At 48.0% G+C, this 20168-nt stretch overlaps 9 protein-coding genes across 9 annotated transcripts; 3 read left to right on the forward strand and 6 right to left on the reverse strand.

The window, feature by feature from the left end:
* Positions 1-736: 736 nt before the first annotated feature.
* Positions 737-1669, forward strand: ABOM_010720 (isoflavone reductase family protein; the record flags this gene model as incomplete). Its single annotated transcript, XM_022537848.1, has 1 exon — positions 737-1669. The coding sequence occupies one exon, from the start codon at positions 737-739 to the stop codon at positions 1667-1669; it is 933 nt and encodes a 310-aa protein (XP_022384333.1).
* Positions 1670-1965: 296 nt separating this feature from the next.
* Positions 1966-3216, reverse strand: ABOM_010721 (glycoside hydrolase family 7 protein; the record flags this gene model as incomplete). Its single annotated transcript, XM_022537849.1, has 1 exon — positions 1966-3216. One exon carries the CDS (start codon positions 3214-3216, stop codon positions 1966-1968), a length of 1251 nt encoding a protein of 416 aa, XP_022384332.1.
* A 715-nt stretch (positions 3217-3931) lies between these two features.
* On the reverse strand, positions 3932-5979 carry ABOM_010722 (acyl-CoA synthetase; the record flags this gene model as incomplete). The annotated part of the gene is made up of 5 exons (XM_022537850.1): positions 3932-3972; positions 4024-4256; positions 4305-5209; positions 5264-5565; positions 5625-5979. The coding sequence occupies 5 exons, from the start codon at positions 5977-5979 to the stop codon at positions 3932-3934; spliced, it is 1836 nt and encodes a 611-aa protein (XP_022384331.1).
* A 361-nt stretch (positions 5980-6340) lies between these two features.
* ABOM_010723 (BolA family protein) lies at positions 6341-6795 on the forward strand (the record flags this gene model as incomplete). The annotated part of the gene is made up of 3 exons (XM_022537851.1): positions 6341-6382; positions 6455-6561; positions 6621-6795. 3 exons carry the CDS (start codon positions 6341-6343, stop codon positions 6793-6795), a joined length of 324 nt encoding a protein of 107 aa, XP_022384330.1.
* Positions 6796-7597: 802 nt separating this feature from the next.
* On the reverse strand, positions 7598-8794 carry ABOM_010724 (syntaxin; the record flags this gene model as incomplete). Its single annotated transcript, XM_022537852.1, has 5 exons — positions 7598-7659; positions 7718-7997; positions 8064-8545; positions 8605-8689; positions 8789-8794. The coding sequence occupies 5 exons, from the start codon at positions 8792-8794 to the stop codon at positions 7598-7600; spliced, it is 915 nt and encodes a 304-aa protein (XP_022384329.1).
* A 2984-nt stretch (positions 8795-11778) lies between these two features.
* On the reverse strand, positions 11779-12165 carry ABOM_010725 (uncharacterized protein; the record flags this gene model as incomplete). Its single annotated transcript, XM_022537853.1, has 1 exon — positions 11779-12165. One exon carries the CDS (start codon positions 12163-12165, stop codon positions 11779-11781), a length of 387 nt encoding a protein of 128 aa, XP_022384328.1.
* A 3247-nt stretch (positions 12166-15412) lies between these two features.
* Positions 15413-16345, forward strand: ABOM_010726 (HSCARG dehydrogenase; the record flags this gene model as incomplete). Its single annotated transcript, XM_022537854.1, has 1 exon — positions 15413-16345. The coding sequence occupies one exon, from the start codon at positions 15413-15415 to the stop codon at positions 16343-16345; it is 933 nt and encodes a 310-aa protein (XP_022384327.1).
* A 273-nt stretch (positions 16346-16618) lies between these two features.
* Positions 16619-18211, reverse strand: ABOM_010727 (uncharacterized protein; the record flags this gene model as incomplete). The annotated part of the gene is made up of 1 exon (XM_022537855.1): positions 16619-18211. One exon carries the CDS (start codon positions 18209-18211, stop codon positions 16619-16621), a length of 1593 nt encoding a protein of 530 aa, XP_022384326.1.
* Positions 18212-18788: 577 nt separating this feature from the next.
* Positions 18789-19819, reverse strand: ABOM_010728 (peroxidase family protein; the record flags this gene model as incomplete). The annotated part of the gene is made up of 5 exons (XM_022537856.1): positions 18789-18961; positions 19014-19285; positions 19370-19417; positions 19480-19672; positions 19726-19819. 5 exons carry the CDS (start codon positions 19817-19819, stop codon positions 18789-18791), a joined length of 780 nt encoding a protein of 259 aa, XP_022384340.1.
* Positions 19820-20168: the final 349 nt, after the last annotated feature.

Here is a 20168-nt window from a genome sequence, read left to right on the forward strand (position 1 = left end):
CGAGCATGAATGAGATGAGGGACGTTGCGAGACATGGCCATGGGCTTCTTGTATGAGATGCTGAAGCGCCCTTATCAATCGAGAATTCATTTCGATATGTCTGATAAGTGCTAGAATTCGATATTGTATAGGAAATTTGCTCTGTACACTGTGGGATAGTATCAAAGATGAAGTTGTGAGGATATCCAAAAATCTGATGTTACCCCTCAACGCAAAATGAAATCTACTATGCAAGATGTAGAAGCTCCCTCTGAGAGAATCAGACGATGAAAATCTACAGAAAAAAATTATTGAAAAGGTCTAGCATCGTTATCCTCGACCTAGGGCTCCGCATAGCTCAGTTTGTAAGCCTTATCAGACAGCGGAATTATGGGATAGCAATACGAGCCAATCAGAGGAGATTATCGACCCAGTGCAAACAGTCACTCGAACCCGCTTCAGCCAATGATAGTATGTAGCAAACAAAACATACAGCGTAAACATTACCCACTAGGCTAAGAAAGGAATAGCCCCAATCCATACAGTCGGTTTGCCCAGTTTGACTTCTTTGCAATAGCCTCCTGAATCCATCGAGGACCATACTCACGTATAGGATGATGAATCACCAGGTCCACTCACCCATATGCTCTCAAGTAACGGCCCATTCACCTGTATAAATACGTAGCAATCACCAAGAAACCCCTACCCCTCAACTCTCAACCTCAACCCCACCCACTCATACCAATCTCCATACAAAATGCCCACCAAACCAACAATAGCCATAGCAGGCGGAACAGGCCACCTAGGAAAGCACATAACCAGCGCGCTCCTCAGCAAGCCCTTCATCACCTCCTTCACCTCCATCATCCTGCTCACCCGCTCGGAAACCGACCCGCCCAACATCCCCTCCAACCCCAAACTCCACCTGCGCAAATACACCCCAAGCAACCTCGCGCAAGCCCTAACCGACGTCGACATCCTCATCAACACAATCGGGCCCTCCGGTCACAGCTTCAAGGAGGCCCTCCTGCGCGCCATCCCCAAAACAAATATTAAGTTGTACCTTCCCTCCGAATTCGGGGTAAACCACTACATCCACGACTTCCCGCATCTAGAATGGGACGCTAAGAAGCGGCATTATGCTCTCGCGCGGGAGATCTTACCTCCCCAGGTGAAGGTGTGTCGGGTATTTTGTGGACTGTTTATGGAGGATAGTATTGGGCCGTGGTTTGGGTTTGATACCCGTGGCGGACGGTATGAGAGTGTGGGGTCGTCCGGGGAGCAGGTTTCGTTTACCGGGTTGGACGATGTGGGGAGGGTTGTTGCGGGGCTTTGTCGCTCCTTTGCTGAGGGCGAGGTGCCGGATGTGCTGCATGTTGCGGGAGATACGAGGTGTGTTTCTGATGTTGCGAGGGTCATGGAGGGGGAGGGGGGTGGGCCGATTGAGGTCACGGAGGTTGCGTTGGGGGAGTATAAGGAGAGGGTTACCAGGGTTGTGGGGAGTGATCCGGCGGCTTATTTGAGGTTTTTGATGGGGGAAGGGAAGATTAATCATTCTCCAGCTGGGTTGGGCTGTGATAATGAGCTGGTGAATCCGGGGGAGCGCGTTTGGAAGTGGAAGTCTTTGGAGGACTTGGCCAGGGAGACTCGGGGGAGACCTTGGAAGGATCTCGAGTGGCCGAGTCCGTGAGGGCTGCTGCTGTGGTTCTAGTTCGGTATGCGTGCTTCTGGGGGTGGTATCCTTTGCCTTCATCAAGTAACTCCGTTTATCTTTCATTCCCTCCTAGCGGATGTATACTCCTGAACCCACTGGGTATGAAACCTTTCTATTCTGCTTCTATTGGCCTATGGGATGGAACCCGTTAATAATATGCAAGAATCGGAATATAGACATTTAAGGATCAACGTCACTACATTTCGCGTAACATGTAACATTCAAGTCCAAGATATGATACATACACAACCGTAGACGATGTAGAACCCATTCTAATGCTGGTAGGTAGATCCAATGTCTCCCCACCGAATGTTGGAAAACTTCACATGAGTGTCCGGATGCAGCTTCTCAATCAACGCCGGGTCGCCCTCAGTTGCACTACACGGTCCTGCATTGCCACCATCAAGCCATTGCATGAACGAGCCTGCGTCGTTCCAGACACTCATCGCAAGAACCATACCGCGGCCTAGGGCGTTGCCCATTTCCTCGAGGCCACCAAGTCGGTTGAAGGCACTTCCTTCGCCGCTGCAGAAGTCCTTTGTAATTGAGTCGACAGTGTTGCCTCCGGAGGTGACGGCAGCATTCTGAATAACTTGGCCATTCTGGATATACAGACGGCGGATTTCACTGAGCTGGCCTGAGGTGGTGTTATCAGTTGTGAGGAACTGGGTTACGACTGTGAGTGTCTCGTTGGTGTTGACCTTGAGGCCGTAACCGTAGTAGTCCTTTGCACCTAGGGCGTACGGGTTGAATCCACACCCAGACTTGTCACAGACACCGGAATCTCCGCACCCCGAGCCGCTGCACTCGTACAGACCTGTTGTGTTGCAAGGGTGCGGTGTAAGCCCTGTTGCTCGGGCGTTGGCTTCCCAGATATCCATTTCCTGACAGCAGGAACCAACACCTTCGGTGTTGCCTTCGCCGTTAATCCACGCCGTAGTGTAGCATTGGGCGTCACAGTAGCCGGTTCCGTATTTGGCTCCGGCTTGGTTCAGGGAGCTCTTTCCGCCAGAGGCCTCCATTTCAGAGAGATATAAAGCACCATTCATGCCACAAACGAGAGTCGATGCATCGACATCGAAGGTGAATTCCTGATTCAGGAGCTGTAGCATGGAGTAGTTTTCTCCGTCTTCCGCGAGGAGGTAGACACGCGGTGACACGGACTTTGTGCTATCGCCAGTTTGCAGGTACTGGTGCAGGGTCAACGTGTCATCTGTTGTTTGGACGCCGTAGCTGGTGTAGTCCGTGATACCATCAACGACACAGTTGTCAGCGCAGGTTTGTTTATCCGGACAGATGGAAGTGTCCAAGCCGTTGCTGTTGGTGCAGGAAGTTTGTGTCCCTTTTTGGTGGATGAAGTGAGTTGCTGCATCCAGAACGACTGAGGTGCTCTGCTTTGTGCAGCCACTCTGCGATGTGCATTTATACGTGGTGAGTCTGGGATGGGCATCAGGTGTAGTGCCCACCTGTTGAGCTGTCACTAGTGGCAAGAGTGCCACAAAGGGAACGAGTGTCCAGATCATGGTGAAAGTCCTCTCCTTGCTGGCGTATAAAGAGTATGTTTTCTGTCATTTATGCGCCGGGGCGTAGCCGTTATTTATGTATCATCCCGAGACAGAGTATCAAGGCTTGTGGGAGCTTCAGAGGGTCTGATATGGGATTGTGATCATTGCGGCCCGATGGTCCGATTTGATTCATGCGCTTGTTTTTCCGGATGTTTCATTTCCATTGTGATCCGGTTTTGGGTATATTAAAATCAGCCGGTGCGGAGGATGCGCGTCGGCAATGTTGCCGGACTTAAGGTTATGAAGGGGTCTGATCAACGGCTTCACATGGCGAGAGTAGCGTCAGACTGAGACCGGGAAACAATTCAACGAAACATTTATGCTGTAGCTTTGCAGAGAGTGTGTTTTTCCGGTCTTTGCGCGCCATAACGGATGCGGAGTGATCTCCGGATTTAGCCGCTACAGACTGCCTTGGATCAGGAACCCGGGTGAAGCCGGTCTCCTGCCAAGGACAGCTGAAGAAGTCTCCGCGGCCAATGACCGATGTAATTAATATAGATCAACACCACCTATGTCTCGCGGGCTCATGTTGATCTAGTGCACAGGGGTATGGGCCCTTAATTATCAAGGCGGGTGAAAAAAAAAATTGCAAGGTAATAACGTTTGGAATTTATCCAAAAGGATGATATAGATACGGTCGAGATATAGTACAATGTTGACAGTCCATATGCGATTAGATTCCAAAGACCTCCTTGACGAGTGCCTTTTTGTTCACTATATGCCAGGTAAGTATATCGCCATGGCAAATGAGGGACAGGAGCTTACCTTTGCCCATTGCGTTCCTTGGGATCGGTCCGTTGAGAACCTTCATCTCCTGGGGCATTTTATAGTTTGCAAGGCGATCCTTAAGGGCACGTCGCATGTCAAGAGCACCCCATGGCTTGCCATTGCGACCAGTATTCGCAGCCTTTTCTGCGTCGAGAACGACCACTGCAGCGACCTTCTGGCCCCACTGCTCAGATGGAAGTCCCACCACAGCTGCTTCGCTGACTTGAGGGCTACAGCAGATCAGTATACAGTTTTCCATGCGGTACCGGAGAACCTACAGGGACAGCAGCTCTCTTTCCACCTCCAATGCGCTGACCTTTTCTCCACCGGTCTTAATGATGTCCACGCTCAGTCGGCCTTGAATGAAATACATTGGCCCCTGTGCCCAATCCCCACTTGTGCCTTGTCCAGCATGCTCGACTACTCGGCGCGTGGCAACGTCCCCAGTCTTGAACCATTTGCCCTTGCCGTCATCACTGTCGACAAACGCTTCTTTTGTGGCTTTCTCATTGGCCCAATATTCACGGAAAATAGTCGGGCCACGGAGCTGGATTTCACCTTCACGCTCGCGTCCATTCGCACCATATTCCTCTGTAGGCTGGATAACTTCGTTCGTCTCTGTATCCACAAGTCTAGCCTCCACAGACGGTAATGCCCACCCGACACTACCATCAACCCGGTCGGCAAAGTCGAGGCCGCAGCTGATAGCCATACCGACTTCCGTCATTCCAAAACGCTCGAGAAGGACATTACCGTTGCTGAGATCTTGCCACGCTTGCTTCGTAGGGGTCGGTAAAGCTGCCGATCCAGAGATATTTAGACGTAGATTCTCGGGTGCAATCCCTTTCTTCGCTGCCTCTTGCACTTCAGGGGACAGGCCGGGGAAAGAGGATAGGAGTCGGTTGTAAATCGTTGGGACAGCTGTAAGGAAAGTAATCTTGCTCGCTGAGGATGCGGATAAAAAGGGAGCCGCAAGCCTCTTCCACACAGCATCTGTGTTGAAGGGGAACATGAATTCAATAGACGAGCCAGCCAGAATAGGTGTTACAATGGCATTCACAGTCCCATGGATATGATGCAACGGAAGAAGATGGAGTAACCGGTCATCCGGAGAATATTTCCATGCCTTCAGCAAGGACACTGCTTGCGCTGTAAGTGCCGATTGTGGGATCAACACACCTTTCTAGTACGCATCAATATGAGTATGCCCCGCACTGCTAGGATAAGGTGTCCTTACCGGCCTATTGGTGGTACCTGAGGTATACAGCATCATTCCGCCACGAGACTCCCGCACAATATCCTGCAAGTTTACTTGAGCCAAGCTGCTTGCCCCGGTTTTAATCTTCTCCTTGACTTCTAGGATGGGTTCTCGTTCAAGACCCGCCTTCAAGATATCATGTGCCTTGCTCGCATACTTTTCGGTAGCAACGAGCACTTTGGCGTGGGAATTATCCAAGATATACTTCAATTCACCGACGGGGAAGGCCGGAGACAAGGGTAAGGCGATCGCATCGCTAGCAAGAATGGAAAGGAGAGTCACTAAGGTCATAGTCAGCAACCAGCCAGGCAGGAGAGACAAGAGCGAAGAGAAACAGTACCTACGTAATCGTAGCTATTCTCCGCCAGGAATGCAATTCTCTCTCCTGCAAGCCCATCTTGCTGGCCTCCCGCACACTCAAGGAGTCTTTCTTTTGCACGAACGACATCGGCAACTAGATTGCCGTAGGTAAAGGAGCGGGACGATGCGCTGTGAACGACAGCAAGACTAGATTGGTCGTGATCTCGGAGAGCTTGGAAGAGAGGTAGGTTTGGCAAAGTTGAGAGCGACCGACAATTAATTGGTTGGAATCGAGGTTGGTGGCGAGCATTGCATTTGAGAAATGATTGAAATGCGCGACGAGCCAAGGGCCCAGAGCCCCGCGAAAGAGCCGAAATCAGCATGCGTCCTTGCATCTTGAAGTTAGCGGGATGCGTATAGCATATTTATCTTCTATCGGAATAGCAATTGGGGCACAAAAATCCGTCAATGGGTGTCTGACTGCACAAGTAGACTGATTGATGTCATTGTTTAGAGCCAACGTCGGGAGCTTTTGGTCGGACTCGGAAGCTCTGCCGATCGGCGGCATCGAGAAGCCGTTTCACATGATGACATGAAATACCAATGAAATCCATCAATTTATCCATTACTTACCTACGCTCCTCCGCAAATCAACATCTCCCACTTCCTGCAATTCAACCACATCCCATGCTCTCCCTCCTCCGTCATAGCCGTTCAGGCCTTGTTCCTCGTCGCCTGTTCTCAACAACCTCCAGAATGGCTTCCAATACTCCCGTCGAGGATACCATCCGTGACAAAGTACGAAGCACAACATTCTTTCTCTACCCTACAAACGCAATATAGACGTACTAATATGACCCACTCTGTCAGATTACCACTGCTTTCTCCCCCTCCAATCTTATAATCCGGAATGATTCCCATCTCCATGCGCACCATGCGCCGATGCGTGGGTCAACGTCCAGGGAAACGCATTTTCAGTTTGTCCCCCGCCCGTCGGCTCCTGCGAAACAGCGCATGACTGATATCACTTTGATAGCGTAACGATTACCTCCGAAGCATTCAAGTCGAAGATGCAGCCGGCCCGTCACCGCATGGTGTACGCTTTGTTGAAGGAGGAGATGGACCGAGAGGGAGGAATCCATGCGCTGCAGTTGCGAACTCGGACGCCGGAAGAGGAACAGAGGGAGAAGGAAAGGCAAGCGCAGGCATAAGGCAAGACATTGTGAGATCGCGAACAATGTTTTTTGCGTGAATATAGATACGGTTTTGCGATACCCAATGATGTGGCTGCACTTGGACTTGAATCTCTATCAGGAATTCTGTCTGAAACCACACTGGAAAACGTGTGGGCAACTCCTACAATAGAGCACATTTGATCTACCACTGGCTCCTGATTCCTGGTGTCGCGATGGCTCATTAGATTGATTAGTGGAATAGTCGATTATTACATAGATCTAGCGCCAAAAGTCAAAGCAAGCGAAGGAACTCTAGTATATACACGTGCAACAGTATCATACGCATCCTATCCAAGTGCAGCAGTCATCAGGCCGCATTCGACAGAGATGCGGAAACTATACACGACCATCAGTGAATACAAAGACCATGGAAGCAGGAAACGCAAAGGTAGAGACACTCGCAAGACAAGCTTTTTCAAACACGGGCGAAACGCGACAGACAGCAATCAAGTGGTATAACAAGGGTAAAAGTACATAGGAGATCCAACGCAAATAGGGAATGAAATTGGCGGTTGAGCTTACCATGGTCATAGAGATAACATGGAGAACATCCTGCCGGTGTAAGTCGCACAGATCGAATAGAAAGAAACAGAAGCAAAAATTCGTTCCAGTCCTTGCATGGGTATACAAGGCTCAAAGCTACTAGACGAGAAGAGGGAATCGCAATATGAAACACAAAGGTATGGAAACGCATAGGGTCGCGCAGACAAGAGTCGATCGGAGTTCACGGAGAAAGCCAACATGACTATAGGGGTCACAGTCAAAAAATTCATCAGTCCTAAGACTTGTTTGCCTGGGTGACACCGACAGCGACACCAACAACGATGGCAATGATGAGAACTACGTCGAGGTCAGCTCCTTCCTCCTAGATACAAATGGTGACACCTCTGATACTTACTGATGATAAGCAAGGCATACCACTTCCACTTTCTTGCCCGGCGCGCGCTGTCAATGGCATGGGTGATCTGAGTGTTGGCATTGGCGACGTTTCCAGCGACCTCTTCGGCACCCTGGTTGATCTGTTCGACAGCAGGCTCTTGCTGGTGCACAAGCTCTGCGACTTCTTGGTACAGTCGACCAAGCTCTATCATATCTTGCTCAATCTTCCGAATTGCGGCCGAACGCTCCAGAGCAGCCTGTCTGGCATCGTTGGCTTGGCGGGTCCGGCTACCAGTGAGCTAAATGACGCATGTTAGCAACTAACCGTGGTTTAACAACGTGAGATCTCGGCGAATGTCGCGTACCTGGAAGGTCTGCTCCTGGCCCATGAGAACGTTGTCAACACCCTGCTCCAACTCCTCGGGGGTCGCTTCGGGGTTGGCAATTTCATAACGACGGCGAACCTGCTCCCTCAAACGCTTCTGGAAATCCGACTGGGCCCGCTGGTACTGCTCGATTTCGCGGCGCAGGTTGCGGCTTGTCACATCGACCTGGGTCTGCACACGGCTGTCTCCGGAGCCGGGAGTCTCTTTGATCTTCTTCAGGAGGTCACGGAGATAGCGGAAACCGTTGTTGATTTCATCCTCGACGTAGTCTAGGGTCTGGCGAGAAACTTGGTCCTCCTTTCCAGTGCTCGAGTCCAGCAAACCATTCTGTGCGGCAGCGAGCTGTCCCTCGCGCTTAGCGCGAATATCGGCGATACCATCGTTGATTTCGCGGCACTTGTTGAGCAAGCTGGTCGGGTCGGAAGGCTGGGTGTCGTAGCCACCACCCACCTGGTTCATCTCTGCCAAGAGATTGATTAGATGACATTCAATTGCTGTGCGATCCGCCATGCGCGCTTACCATAGCTACCGTTACCCTCCTCAATGCTGCTAGCTTGCTGGTAGCCTCCCTGACCACCATAGGGGTTGTATGAGCCGTAGCCGCCCTAAATCAGTTGTTCAATTAGTGGCCCATCGAAGTGCCGTGTGGGTAAGGGGAGGGGCAAGAACGTGGAGACGAAGGGGTCGTTATCGGGGACGCGTACACTCATTGTGATGGGATTCTTCGATCGGAAGATTGTTTAGGTGTCAATGTAATGGATTCCTCCGCGGTAAGGTCCCGTTTCTGGGTTGTTTATTGACCAGCCTAAGGCAACCGAATCTGGTTGGGACGATGGCAGAGTCGGGGTCGTACGGGAAACTGGGGGGGGGAAGGGTGGGTGGATCGATTTGCGACAGGACGAAGCTCCGGTGCCGGCAAAAATGGGGAAACAAAAGAGAAGCGTTAATTCAGTCAAGGAGAGTAACAAACAGTAGGAAGAAGCTGTCCGGTACAGGCGAAGGGAAGAAAAAAAAAGTTTAGTAAGGTTATGAGGCAGAAGGTAATCAGCGAAAAAGAAGCGACGGAGTGAGACACGCGGCTGACTGAGCACCTGAATGGATGATTGATGAATGAGCGGATGGATACCTGAGGCGGTCCGGGAATAAGGCGACTTTTTCTCTGTTTACTGGCCCGCAGACGGCAAAAAAGTCGTGACGATTGGTCCTTTGGTCCTATACAAAACCCCGAGAGGATTGGTCGAGAGGGAAAGAAGAGGGAAAAGAGAGAGTTCCTCCTTATTTTTGCTTTGCCCTTTCTTTCCCGCACTAAAATTTTGAATCAGGGGGCCGTGAAAATTATGACTCGATTAGGGTGTTTTCATTAATATTAGTTAGGGGCTTGGGGCTGAAGCACAGACCGGTCAGAACGACGATCGTCTCATCTCCCCTTTTCTCAATGGCTTAACACGAGATGAATTAGTAGCGACGGTTGGTGATAGTTTCAACCTTGTCCAGTTTTCTGAACAACGGCGATAACTCTACTCCGACCAGTGGATAGTTTGTCGCACTATGTTTGGTATCTTCTCCCTTAACCCTCGATTGCTGAAGGAGCAAATTATCTATTATCAATCTCGGCAGCCAGCCAGGCCGGCCTACTATCCAGGTTTATTTTCATCTCGTTGTAATTTTCTATGACCGTTTATCGTAAACAGTACATCTCTCTTTCCTACCAATATCGAGTCGCCTGAGATCGGATGGAATAGACCTTCCCTATTCCGGAGCAGAGTCAATGTCAACCCTAAAAATTCTTAGGTTCAAGACGTTCGAGACGTTCGAGACGTTCGAGAGCTTCGGTACGTCCAATAAAACGGGATCTGTCACATTATCAGGGTCCAGCCACCTTCAAGCTCTGAAGAGCTCTGCACGTCATCCCACATCGACCTGTAGGAGATTTCACGATGTCTCTGCCATGCATAGGTAACAGCAAGGGACATATAACACTATGGCAACCCACCTTTCTAAGTTTCTCGATGCGCATTGACAGTCTCACCCCATAACTCAGCGTGCCACGCTATTAATTTGTGGTGAGATTGCTTCAATTTCCTCAGCTGCGGTATTCCCCACCGAACCATCCACTTTGAAATGTCACGTTTCACCCCTCACAGCACCATAATTATTTTTGATAACACTTTATCTTGTTAATGTCTTTTTTTCGTAAGATCTCTTAGTTAATGCATATAAGCAGCCGTAGCAAATTCAGAGGACCCTTGCATACTTTATTTAGAGAATCTCGCAAGAACAAAAATAGGAACCCCACCGAGGACCCTTAACGGTTTTTTCTCCCATCTTACTGGTCCAACGTATCCATCCAAACAAATTATATTTAGCAACAATCCCCATCCTTCAACTGCCGGTTCGTCCACCTTCTTGCATGGCTAAGACATCTTCACTTTCGCCTCCACGATCATCTGCCACGGCTCCAATAAATAGGCAAACATGTAAATAAGACCAAAAAAGGTAATCCCGACAATGATATCATAATCGTGATCAGCCGATAAATTCACGAAACTCTATTCTTCTGGCAAAGTATTGTGTATCTTGAATAATATATGTGAGATACCGTGCTACCTACTATATTCAAAGGTGATAATGACCTGCTTCAGAATGATGCATGGTTTGGCATAATCTTAACATACCAGACTTGCTCTTCACGTTTGATACAGGGCATATAGTAAATATATATAATAAAAAACATCTCTAGAAAATTAAACAGCATACAAACTTGAACCACAAATAAAGTAGGGATCCGCCTGGTCCGCGTATCTCTCAAATACAACAATATATTTCTAGTAGCAATGTTGGTTATCCATGGTTATCCATGGTTTCTAGGGATTTCTGATCATAACTGGCCGAAGTGACAATCTGTGTATAAATTAATTAAGTTTGGCATTACCAATGGCACGTAGGCAGCAGGCAGCACAATTCATATCTTCCCATAGATATCCACAAGGCAATGTCATTACTGGTAGATGCATGCTGATTTTCATAATATGACAAAGCTTGATTGTAACCATCCAATCCCCTTGCATATCTTACGGCCCACCACCTGGAGCCTGTCGCCAACAGCTATCACGAGACTTCGGAGCCTCTATCCCGGAACTGTATCTTTTATTCCATGCTGTCGAGCTGTTCTTATTTGAGTCTTGGGGGATTTGTCTTGTACAGTTTGTTTATGGCGTCGGGGATGCGAAGATTTATTAGGAGTATGTACGGACAATTTGTGCTAGGGAGGGAAAAAAGATTAAGCTAGATTAGAAAGTTGAAAAGTGCATTTCTCTGGAAGTGTTGCTCAAGGGTTTACGAGGTGGCGAGAATCTCAATATGGCCTAATTATTGTTTTTACCCTTAATTACTCTATCACGAGGTATAAACCGGTATATTCTACGGATGTGATTCTCCATTAGCAACTACATCCGGGATAACATATGGAAGGAAGGCTCAGCAGCGAAATCAGGTTTCTATTAGTGTGCACATATATTGTCTTGCTATTGACTATCAGAAACCAAACTCTTGCACCTTAAACCCGCCCTCTGGCATATGAATATCAATCTTTAAGCTCAATACAAATCACCAATCATGAACTCCCTTCATTTACACTCAATCAATCTAACGGCCATAACTTCGTATAAAAATGGATAGTTCTGCTAAAATCCCATCAAGCACTGCAGTTGACAATACCGTTGTCCAGGTTGACAGGAGTAGCGGCACCGGGGTTTCCGTCCAAATCAGCAAAGGTTTGCTGGGCATTGAGAGTCGCAATGACGGCACCATTGTTCTTAATAACGCAGTGGACTGTCTGAGGGAATGCTGCCAGCTGAGCAGAAGAAGCGAGAACGGAGCCGCTCGCTCCCACGGAGGTGCCGCCGTAGAGGGCTTTGATGCTCTTGTCGGTTCCGTCAGCGGAGAACTTCACGCCAGCATAGGCACCACTCTGGTCGTTAGACAGGGCTAGAGTCACGTCGTTGGACTGACGGGCCTCAAGAGGAACGGCCGAGATAGAGGCCGTGAGGACGGAGATGATGACGGCGAATGTGGTCTTCATTTTGATAGTGAGTTAATGGGAGATGGATGGTTGTAAGTAGATAGATGAGGAAATTCTGATAGTTTGAGGCTTTGTCTGGATGGGAAACTTGTGATTGATGTGATGATGAAGGGTATGAGAACGGCGGACAACACGTTGAATTTATACCTTTCCCTTCACGTTCTATCAGGATGTTGTTGGACCATGATCGGTGTAGACGGCTCTTCCAGCTTCCGGCTATACCGTTCTCAGGCCCTCTATGATGATGGCCTAGTCCTGAGCCTATACCCAGTTTAACAGTCCTCGTAATGGGAATATGCTTGATTGGCTTTGTCTCTCAGAGTGAGACAGCGCCTCTCTTAGAAGTTGGCATGTTCCAATTGGAAGACACCGGAACTGGAGCTTAGGTTCCAGAGGCTGTACAGGAATCGAGAAATCCATCACCAGAACCTGCAGTCAAGCATATCCTGTATAATGAAACCGTAGTATGACACATCTCGGAAGCGGCGAAATGCAGAAACTCTTTGAGATCCAAGCAGGAAAAGGTTACCGATGGAGTTCGTATCGGTAGGGCTATGTTGCTAGCTCGGTGAATATACTATGGTAGAACCGTAACTTTAGGCGTTCCATATACGGAGCATCTAGATGAAAGACCACGGGTGAACAGGTGGGTCTCGACATCCTTTCAGCGACTGATTTGTCGATATACTAAGGCGTTGCTGTCAGACGAAAGCGATGTGGGGCGCAGTACATCATCTGATCCGGGGTAGGCTTGTCAAGCTTGACGACTAGACCATAGTTTATTTTTGATGGACATTGAAAGCCGTCCGGCATGAGAGTAAGGTTGGTCTCGATAGAGTCGTGCTGTCACTGCATCATGACACTGATAGTATTCAAACTTAACAGCGATAGACCTTGAGAGCGGGAAATGGTGGACATGAATCTGGCTGAGAAGATTAGCTTCTCAGGCAGAAAGGCGTGCAAATGAAATGGACACCCAAGGAACTGTGACGTTAAACCACGTGAGCCCATGTATTCTGGGTTGCATCTCTTGCATTGAAGGATACAGATTCCGGTGACACACCAAACGGCACACCCCGCCACAGCCAGGCTAGTCCTCGTATCCCCCGCATTGTCTCACTTGCTGTACTTTTTGATTAATGGTAAGTTGTTTTGGAATACTTTCATCATCAGACTGTATAGTCTACCCAAAGTGATACCCTAATTACTGGTATCGCGTGTGTTGTGCCTCATTCTCGCTTCCATGTAGACAGTTGGATCCGGAGCTTAAAGGTTTCATAAACATCCTTACTGGCATCAGCACCGCGATAAGTCCCTTTGGACCGATGCTCAAGATCCGGAAAAATAAACCATCTCATCATCATCACGTTTCTATTCAGTCCCGACTGGCTGGTCCCTAGAAAAAGGAAACGGCAAGTGGACAAAAGAAACAAAACACAGGCAGGTTCCCGAGAGAGAACCGCCACTGCCTCCCCCGATGTCACATACACCACAGGTCTCAGCACATATTCACACCTCATCTTACACAGCAGCCGCCACCTGTCGTGTCTCTTAGCAGAAGTAGGAACGCCTTCACCCGTATCCATTCTTGGCAGCCACCAACACAGACGGATAGATTTCGTCTACTAGCTTAATACCTCTGGCATTCTTCAATTATCTAACCGCTGTCAGTCTTCACCGCTATTTCTTTGGGCTTTTAATAGATTTTGTGGTATTTCTGGACGGCTTTTGTTACTTACGAGGACAGTTAAGCATTGATCTAGCATAGTCGGCATACCCATACCTCAGAAGAGAGCACGACGAGCGAAACTGTCTCATTTTCTGATCTCCGTTCTATATCTCACGGCTATTATCATAAATATAATCCCTTCAAGCTAGGTATTCTTGTATGGTATTCACCTTGGGTTGGTATTATGCGAACAGCCACCACCAACATGTATCCCTAAAAAATACCTCTACAGTCTTCCACAACAAGCCCTTGTTCTCTTTGAAACCTACTGAGTATACACAGTCGATCGTGTAACATAATCAAATCTTCCCACGCCAGCCTTTTTATTGAACAATCGCGTAAGGTCTAGGGTTGGGGTGTGCAAGGCTTTCTCGCTAAGATCGGTCCAAACTCCAATACATCTTAGCTGTATTAGCAGGGATCATGCGGAATTTATCCTATAGTCGGCCTAATCATAGAGAGGGAAATATGCATGAACTACAGACATACGTCATTCATGGCTAGGTTGCGTTAGATCATATGTGCTCGTAAAGCAATGTTTATCTGTATGGTTCGTTTTATGCCTCTGGCATCTGTAGCCCGGCTTGCTATGTAAATACCATCCACAGAAGAGGAAAAAGAGGGAGCGCAGAGAGCCATGGTCATTGGTGACATGGGGCAGTGAACACGATACTATAGCTAAGTGATATTATACATCACTAAAGCTCACCCAACTCCTATGCCCTAAGAAGGATCTTTATCGTGTTTATTAATCATAGTGGGCGAGACACCGTAAATCTGCTATATGGAGCCATCTAGTCTAGCATAGGAGTTGAGATTACGGTACTTTATCTCCATCGTCGATAGAGCATCCCCAGTGATATAGAAATCCATCCAGAGCGCATGTTTCCACCTTTGAAGAACAAGTAACATCATGCTTGCGAGAAGATAATTCTTTCGAAGGAACTCTCTTGTTTACAGTACCTGGTAGAGCGATTCGCCATTGATACTTCTCGACTTCTCATCTTTTCTATCAAATACATTAATGTAATCGACTGGATACGAGAGTATCTCTTCGTATCTTGTCCTTTTATCTATCCCGTTTCTATTCTAGACTTTAAAGAGACGGTGCTATGTTAGTATAAGGGGCTAAATTCTCCCAGTCAAATACGGGGGGTGGTTGGTTCGACTAGAGAGTTGGGACACTTTCTATACTGCCTACGAACCCAACCCAACGCCCCAGCAGCGCGATATAACAATCTAACAAGGGATATCTCAACTATACAAATATACAATCGTTAATACAGAAAAGTAAATGCGAAAAAATACTTAATTCGGTCATCGACACTATATCCGGTGCCAGCCAGCCCCGGCTCCCGGACTTAAAAAGATCTCTGAGAATTATCCCCGAGTCCAAGGAGACCGACCGGTCATTATTACATCACACTCATCCAGCACGAACTATAAATGAATGATACGAGGCTCAAGAATGTACATCAAAACACACGCAAAACAGAGCCCCAATTACCATTACCAACGATGTCCAAGCTGGTCATCTTCGGGGCAACAGGCCAACAAGGCCGCTCGATCCTCGAAACGATCCACCACGATCCCACACTCTCAAAACAATACTCCATCCGGGCAATCACACGCGATGTAAGCCAAAGGGCAGCAAAAGAGATCTCCAGCCAAGGCACCGAGACCATCCAAGCCGACATAGATGACCCAGCCTCTCTCCCCAGAGCGCTAGCACACGCGCACACTGTGATCCTAATTACCACCACCATCTACGACGAGCAGCTCAAAAGCCGCGAATACAGCCAAACGAAGAACGTCGGCGATGCAGCCGTTGCGGCAGGCGCTACGCGCATCATTTTCAGCACGGCCGTGCACGCATCGAAACTCTGGAGTGGTCGCGCCATGGACGTCTTCGACTCCAAGGCCGAGGCCGAGGCGTATCTGCGTACGCTACCGATTAAAGTATCATCATTTGCGCCGGGCATGTTCATGCAGAATATGACTACTATGATGGCGCCGCGGCTGGGGACGGACGGCACGTACAGCGTTGCCGGTGTGCTGGGCCCGGACACGAAGGTCCCGCTTATTGATGCAGCGAATGACTCGGGGACGTATGTTGCTGCCCTGTTGAGGGATGGGGAGGGTGTGGGGGACACTACGCTTTATGCTGCGACGGGGCTATATAGCTTTTCTGAGATCGTGGGGATTATTTCGGCGGCGTCGGGGAAGGTGATTCGGTATGTGCGGGTTCCGGACGATGTGTATGCTGGTTTCATGGAGCGTGACCGGGGGTTTAGAGTTGTATCTATGATGAGGTTCTTTGAGGAAGTCGGATATTTCGGGCCTGGAACTGGGGAGTTGGTTGAGAGGACAAGGAGCATCGTCAAGGGGCGGTTGACTACATTCGAGGAGTTTGCGGACAGGTATATGACGGATTTAGAGGCATGTGCTTGATTGATCGGTGTACTTTGTGCTCACGATTTGGAAGTCAACTCTAATTACTGTGTTGGTTATAACGGGGCTCTTTAGTCCGTTCGATCTGATTATTATGAACAAGTCGAGATATCAATTACAAAGAGTACTAATTAAGTCATAACATTATGCTTTTCATCTGCTGATTTAAGTCCCATTGAATAGGGAAAGCTGCGTACTGATAGGAATATATCATTACTCCTTTGTTTCATGCATCACATATGAATTCCATAAGTAGAGAATAGAGTATCAATCTCACAAAACACACGGTGTGAATCCATCAGCCCTCCACTTGGCTCGCCCGTCATGAGTGTCACACACATAGAATTTGATATTCACCTTTGTACAGGCTCTGTCCAAATCCAAAAGTAGTTTTGGAATTTTCGGTGAATTTAGCAAAGTTTCAATAGCAATCTCTCTCAATGCTGGAGTGGAATCCAAATCATGTTCAAGATGATCCTGTAGCTTCTGGACAAGTATCTGAAGGTTAGCCAAGTTTCCGATATCGGCAATTTGTAAAGTCTCAAGTGAAGATGGAAGGGCTCCAGCAAATGGCATGCTAGCATGGTTACCCCCAGATTGGACGTTCAATCCTGGCAAGTTCTTCATTCGGAGGTGGAGTGTTTTCAAGGATATGAAATCCTTAAAGGAAGGGAGTGGATCGTTGCAATGGTGCAAATCCTCCATGCAATCTCCACGAGAACCCTCCTTTATATCAAGCCATATTGTCTCAAGAGTCTCTCTCAGTGGGAAAAGCTCTTTATAGAAAGCACCTGGATCGAATCCCACGCAGCCACTGTGGTTGTATTTGAAGGACTGGAGATTCTTGCAGATAGCCACCACTTTCCACATCTCCCATTTCCCATCGCTCTCATCAATTTCAATATGTGTAACAGGAGAAAATTGAGCAACCCCAGTTAAATCATCATCATCCGCCCATGCTTCTTCAAACATTCCAAGCCTATCAAAAAGCTTACTGGCGTAAAACCGGCGCATCGAGGGCAGCAGAAAGAATGGCATTATGTTCCTAGAACACGCTTTCACTTTTTCGCTATCCCAGTCGACATAAACCTCAGAAAGTGATTTGAAAGCCGGCATAGAATCTAGACGTCCAGCTATTGCCCATTTCAGCACCCAGCGAACCCATAATGACCCGTAGGGGAATTCTATCTCAAGCCGCTGGAGATTCGGCAGAAGAGTTAGAAGCATTGCAACCCATGCATCGGCATTTCCGATGGCAATTTCATCCATCCAGTAGTCTGTCTCATCCTCAGAACGGGTCACAAGCTTTGCCTGTTCACGTAGCGGACCATAGTCGAATGTTTTCAAGTAGATACTGCCGTTATCCGAGGCATTATCGCCATTATCTCCGTAATCTTCATCATCCTTATCATTGTCACAATCATCGTCATCCACATCATGTTCATCCGCATCGTGTTCATCCGCATCGTGTTCATCCGCATCGTGTTCATCCGCATCACCTTCGTTGGCCTCCTCCTCACTAGTATCTTCCTGTTCTCTTTCCATAGCACACTCCTCCTTAAACGCTTTGAGCGCCTCGTCAAATTCCGCAAAATTGAATCCGATATATGTCTCCCAATCAAAAAGATGTAAAATATGAACTCGCGCTGCAAGAGCCGGTTTCTCAACAAGAGTACGGACAACTCGAGCAATTGGAACAAGATCCTTGTCGCCAGTCCGTAATTTCTTGTAGAGCAACGGCAGACACAAGTCATAAAAAAGTTGCGAACAGCATACCAAATTCAAACGGTCTTTGGGGCTCTCCAGATGCTTACAAATCTCTAGGATAATTTCTGGTGAGACTGCTGATAAGCCGAAAATAGACATCTTCGGGTCCAGGATTGCACAGTCTGTTGAGAAATTGTGTGAGTAGTACGCTTTGCGATCGGATTTCCCAGGGGTCTTCGCGTGATGATATGCTGACTCTTGAGATCCAGAATGAGGTATTTTTAGAAAAAGGGGTTTGTCTACAGTTTAGATTATGCGAATCGTATTTGTATCCGCTAGTGCAATCGTGTATAAGGATCGTCGGGATCAGCATGGTTTAGTCGAGTAAAAATCCAAAGAATGCTCGTACTGCGTATAAAAAATAGGCGGAGGACCCCACTTCAGTGCTATAAAGTGGCCTCCATGCTGCGAAACCCGTGACGCTGCTCGGTATCACAACTTACTTATGGTACACATCATGTATGTATCAGGTAGTTTATAGTACATATACGCATTACTGCACGGTGCGCAACGTGCAAAGGATAATCAAATAGAGTAATATATCAATGTGTTGCCATTTTTCATCGGGGGGGGCCAGTAGAATGTATCCCAATTCACCCATCTATCGCAGTCCTCCAGGAAGCAGACCTATATACACTAAATTGCCATCCTTTGTCCATCGCAGGAACAATTCCATTTACAAGCCAAGACCAGAATGCAAGTCTCGGCGTCTTCTCGCACGAGACTCCTTAGAGGGAGTGATAAGATTGGTAGCATTTCCAATCATCTGGGTCACGCCCGTGATGTCCACCAAGCCAACAACTTCCTCCCGTCGGGACCATCCTAATTCAGTCGGGAGACGTTCATTTTCTACGAGTCAACATTAGAAAGGCGACTGACGGCACTGACATGATGAACTTACCGAAGAAATATTCCACCAGAGTTCTGTTGACCTTTCCATTTTGGATATCGCCGAATGCGATAATGGGAGCAGCAACTTCCCCGAGACTGAATTGTTCCATCGACGACGTGAATGTATAGGTGGGATTGTATGCTTTAGAGCTGATCTGGCGAGCCAACTTGCTGTTGGCTAACATATTGGCGTCCAGGGTGGGTCCAGTCCAATACTTCTTTGTTTCTTCGAAGACTGTCTCGTTGAAAACGTGGTTATTGCCGAAGTAGGCGTCAGTCCGACTATTAAGAGTTAGCTTTTGGTATGTTGGTGCAATGGGTTGCAAAGTTTTGACGGGACGAATCCAGGAGGACATGCGAACTTACCTCAAACTTGCATCATGTTCTAAGAGGTTGTGTTGGTTGAGTTGATCACTGTATATGTGTTAGGATTGACCGGTTTTGGCAAACCTTATGGGAGTTTTAGGGTGTCGTACAGAGTAAAGAATGTAGCGTTGGGCTCGGGGTTAACAACAATAGCCATGTCAAACATCAGGCTCGCGAGTGAGGCGTTGAAGTTGAGGGCCGCCGATAGTCCTTCAATGATAGTGTTTCGTGTGATGTTTCTGCCGTCGTGGGGAAGGAAGCCATGATTTGCTAGGGTGTTCATCATGGGACAAGGACCTCGAACTGAATCATGTCAGCAACTACACAAAGAAGAGTTTGGACACCTCCCATCGTACAGTCATTTGCCCCAGCGGGCTTCCATTGCCCATAGTGAGGGTTGGCAGAGGCCAGAGCCAATGTCAATGTAGTAGAGATAACAGAGAGCCTCATGTTCGAGCTTTCGTTCGCGTAGGTATAAGACGGCTAGTACAAGATGAATTGGGTCAGGGGATACAGTTCTCTGCCACTCTATCGGAAGGCAGAAAGGTATTTATAAGATCTAGTGGCGGCACAGACAGCATTTTCCATGACACAAGCAAGTTATGCTCCATATATCAAACTTATAATGTCACCGTCAATTTCATGCCAGGTAAGCTAAGACCTGGCGAGACACTAGCCACTGAGGATTGTTTTATTTGTAGGCTTGATATCACTGGCTGATACCATTCCGGTCGTATGCAATTGTGGATCTCCTCACAACTCGTACTCGTACATAAAGCCTACTTGTGAGTCTTCTAAC

The sequence above is a fragment of the Aspergillus bombycis genome, assembly GCF_001792695.1.
Source record: "Aspergillus bombycis strain NRRL26010 chromosome Unknown contig00137, whole genome shotgun sequence".
Taxonomy (NCBI): domain Eukaryota; kingdom Fungi; phylum Ascomycota; class Eurotiomycetes; order Eurotiales; family Aspergillaceae; genus Aspergillus; species Aspergillus bombycis.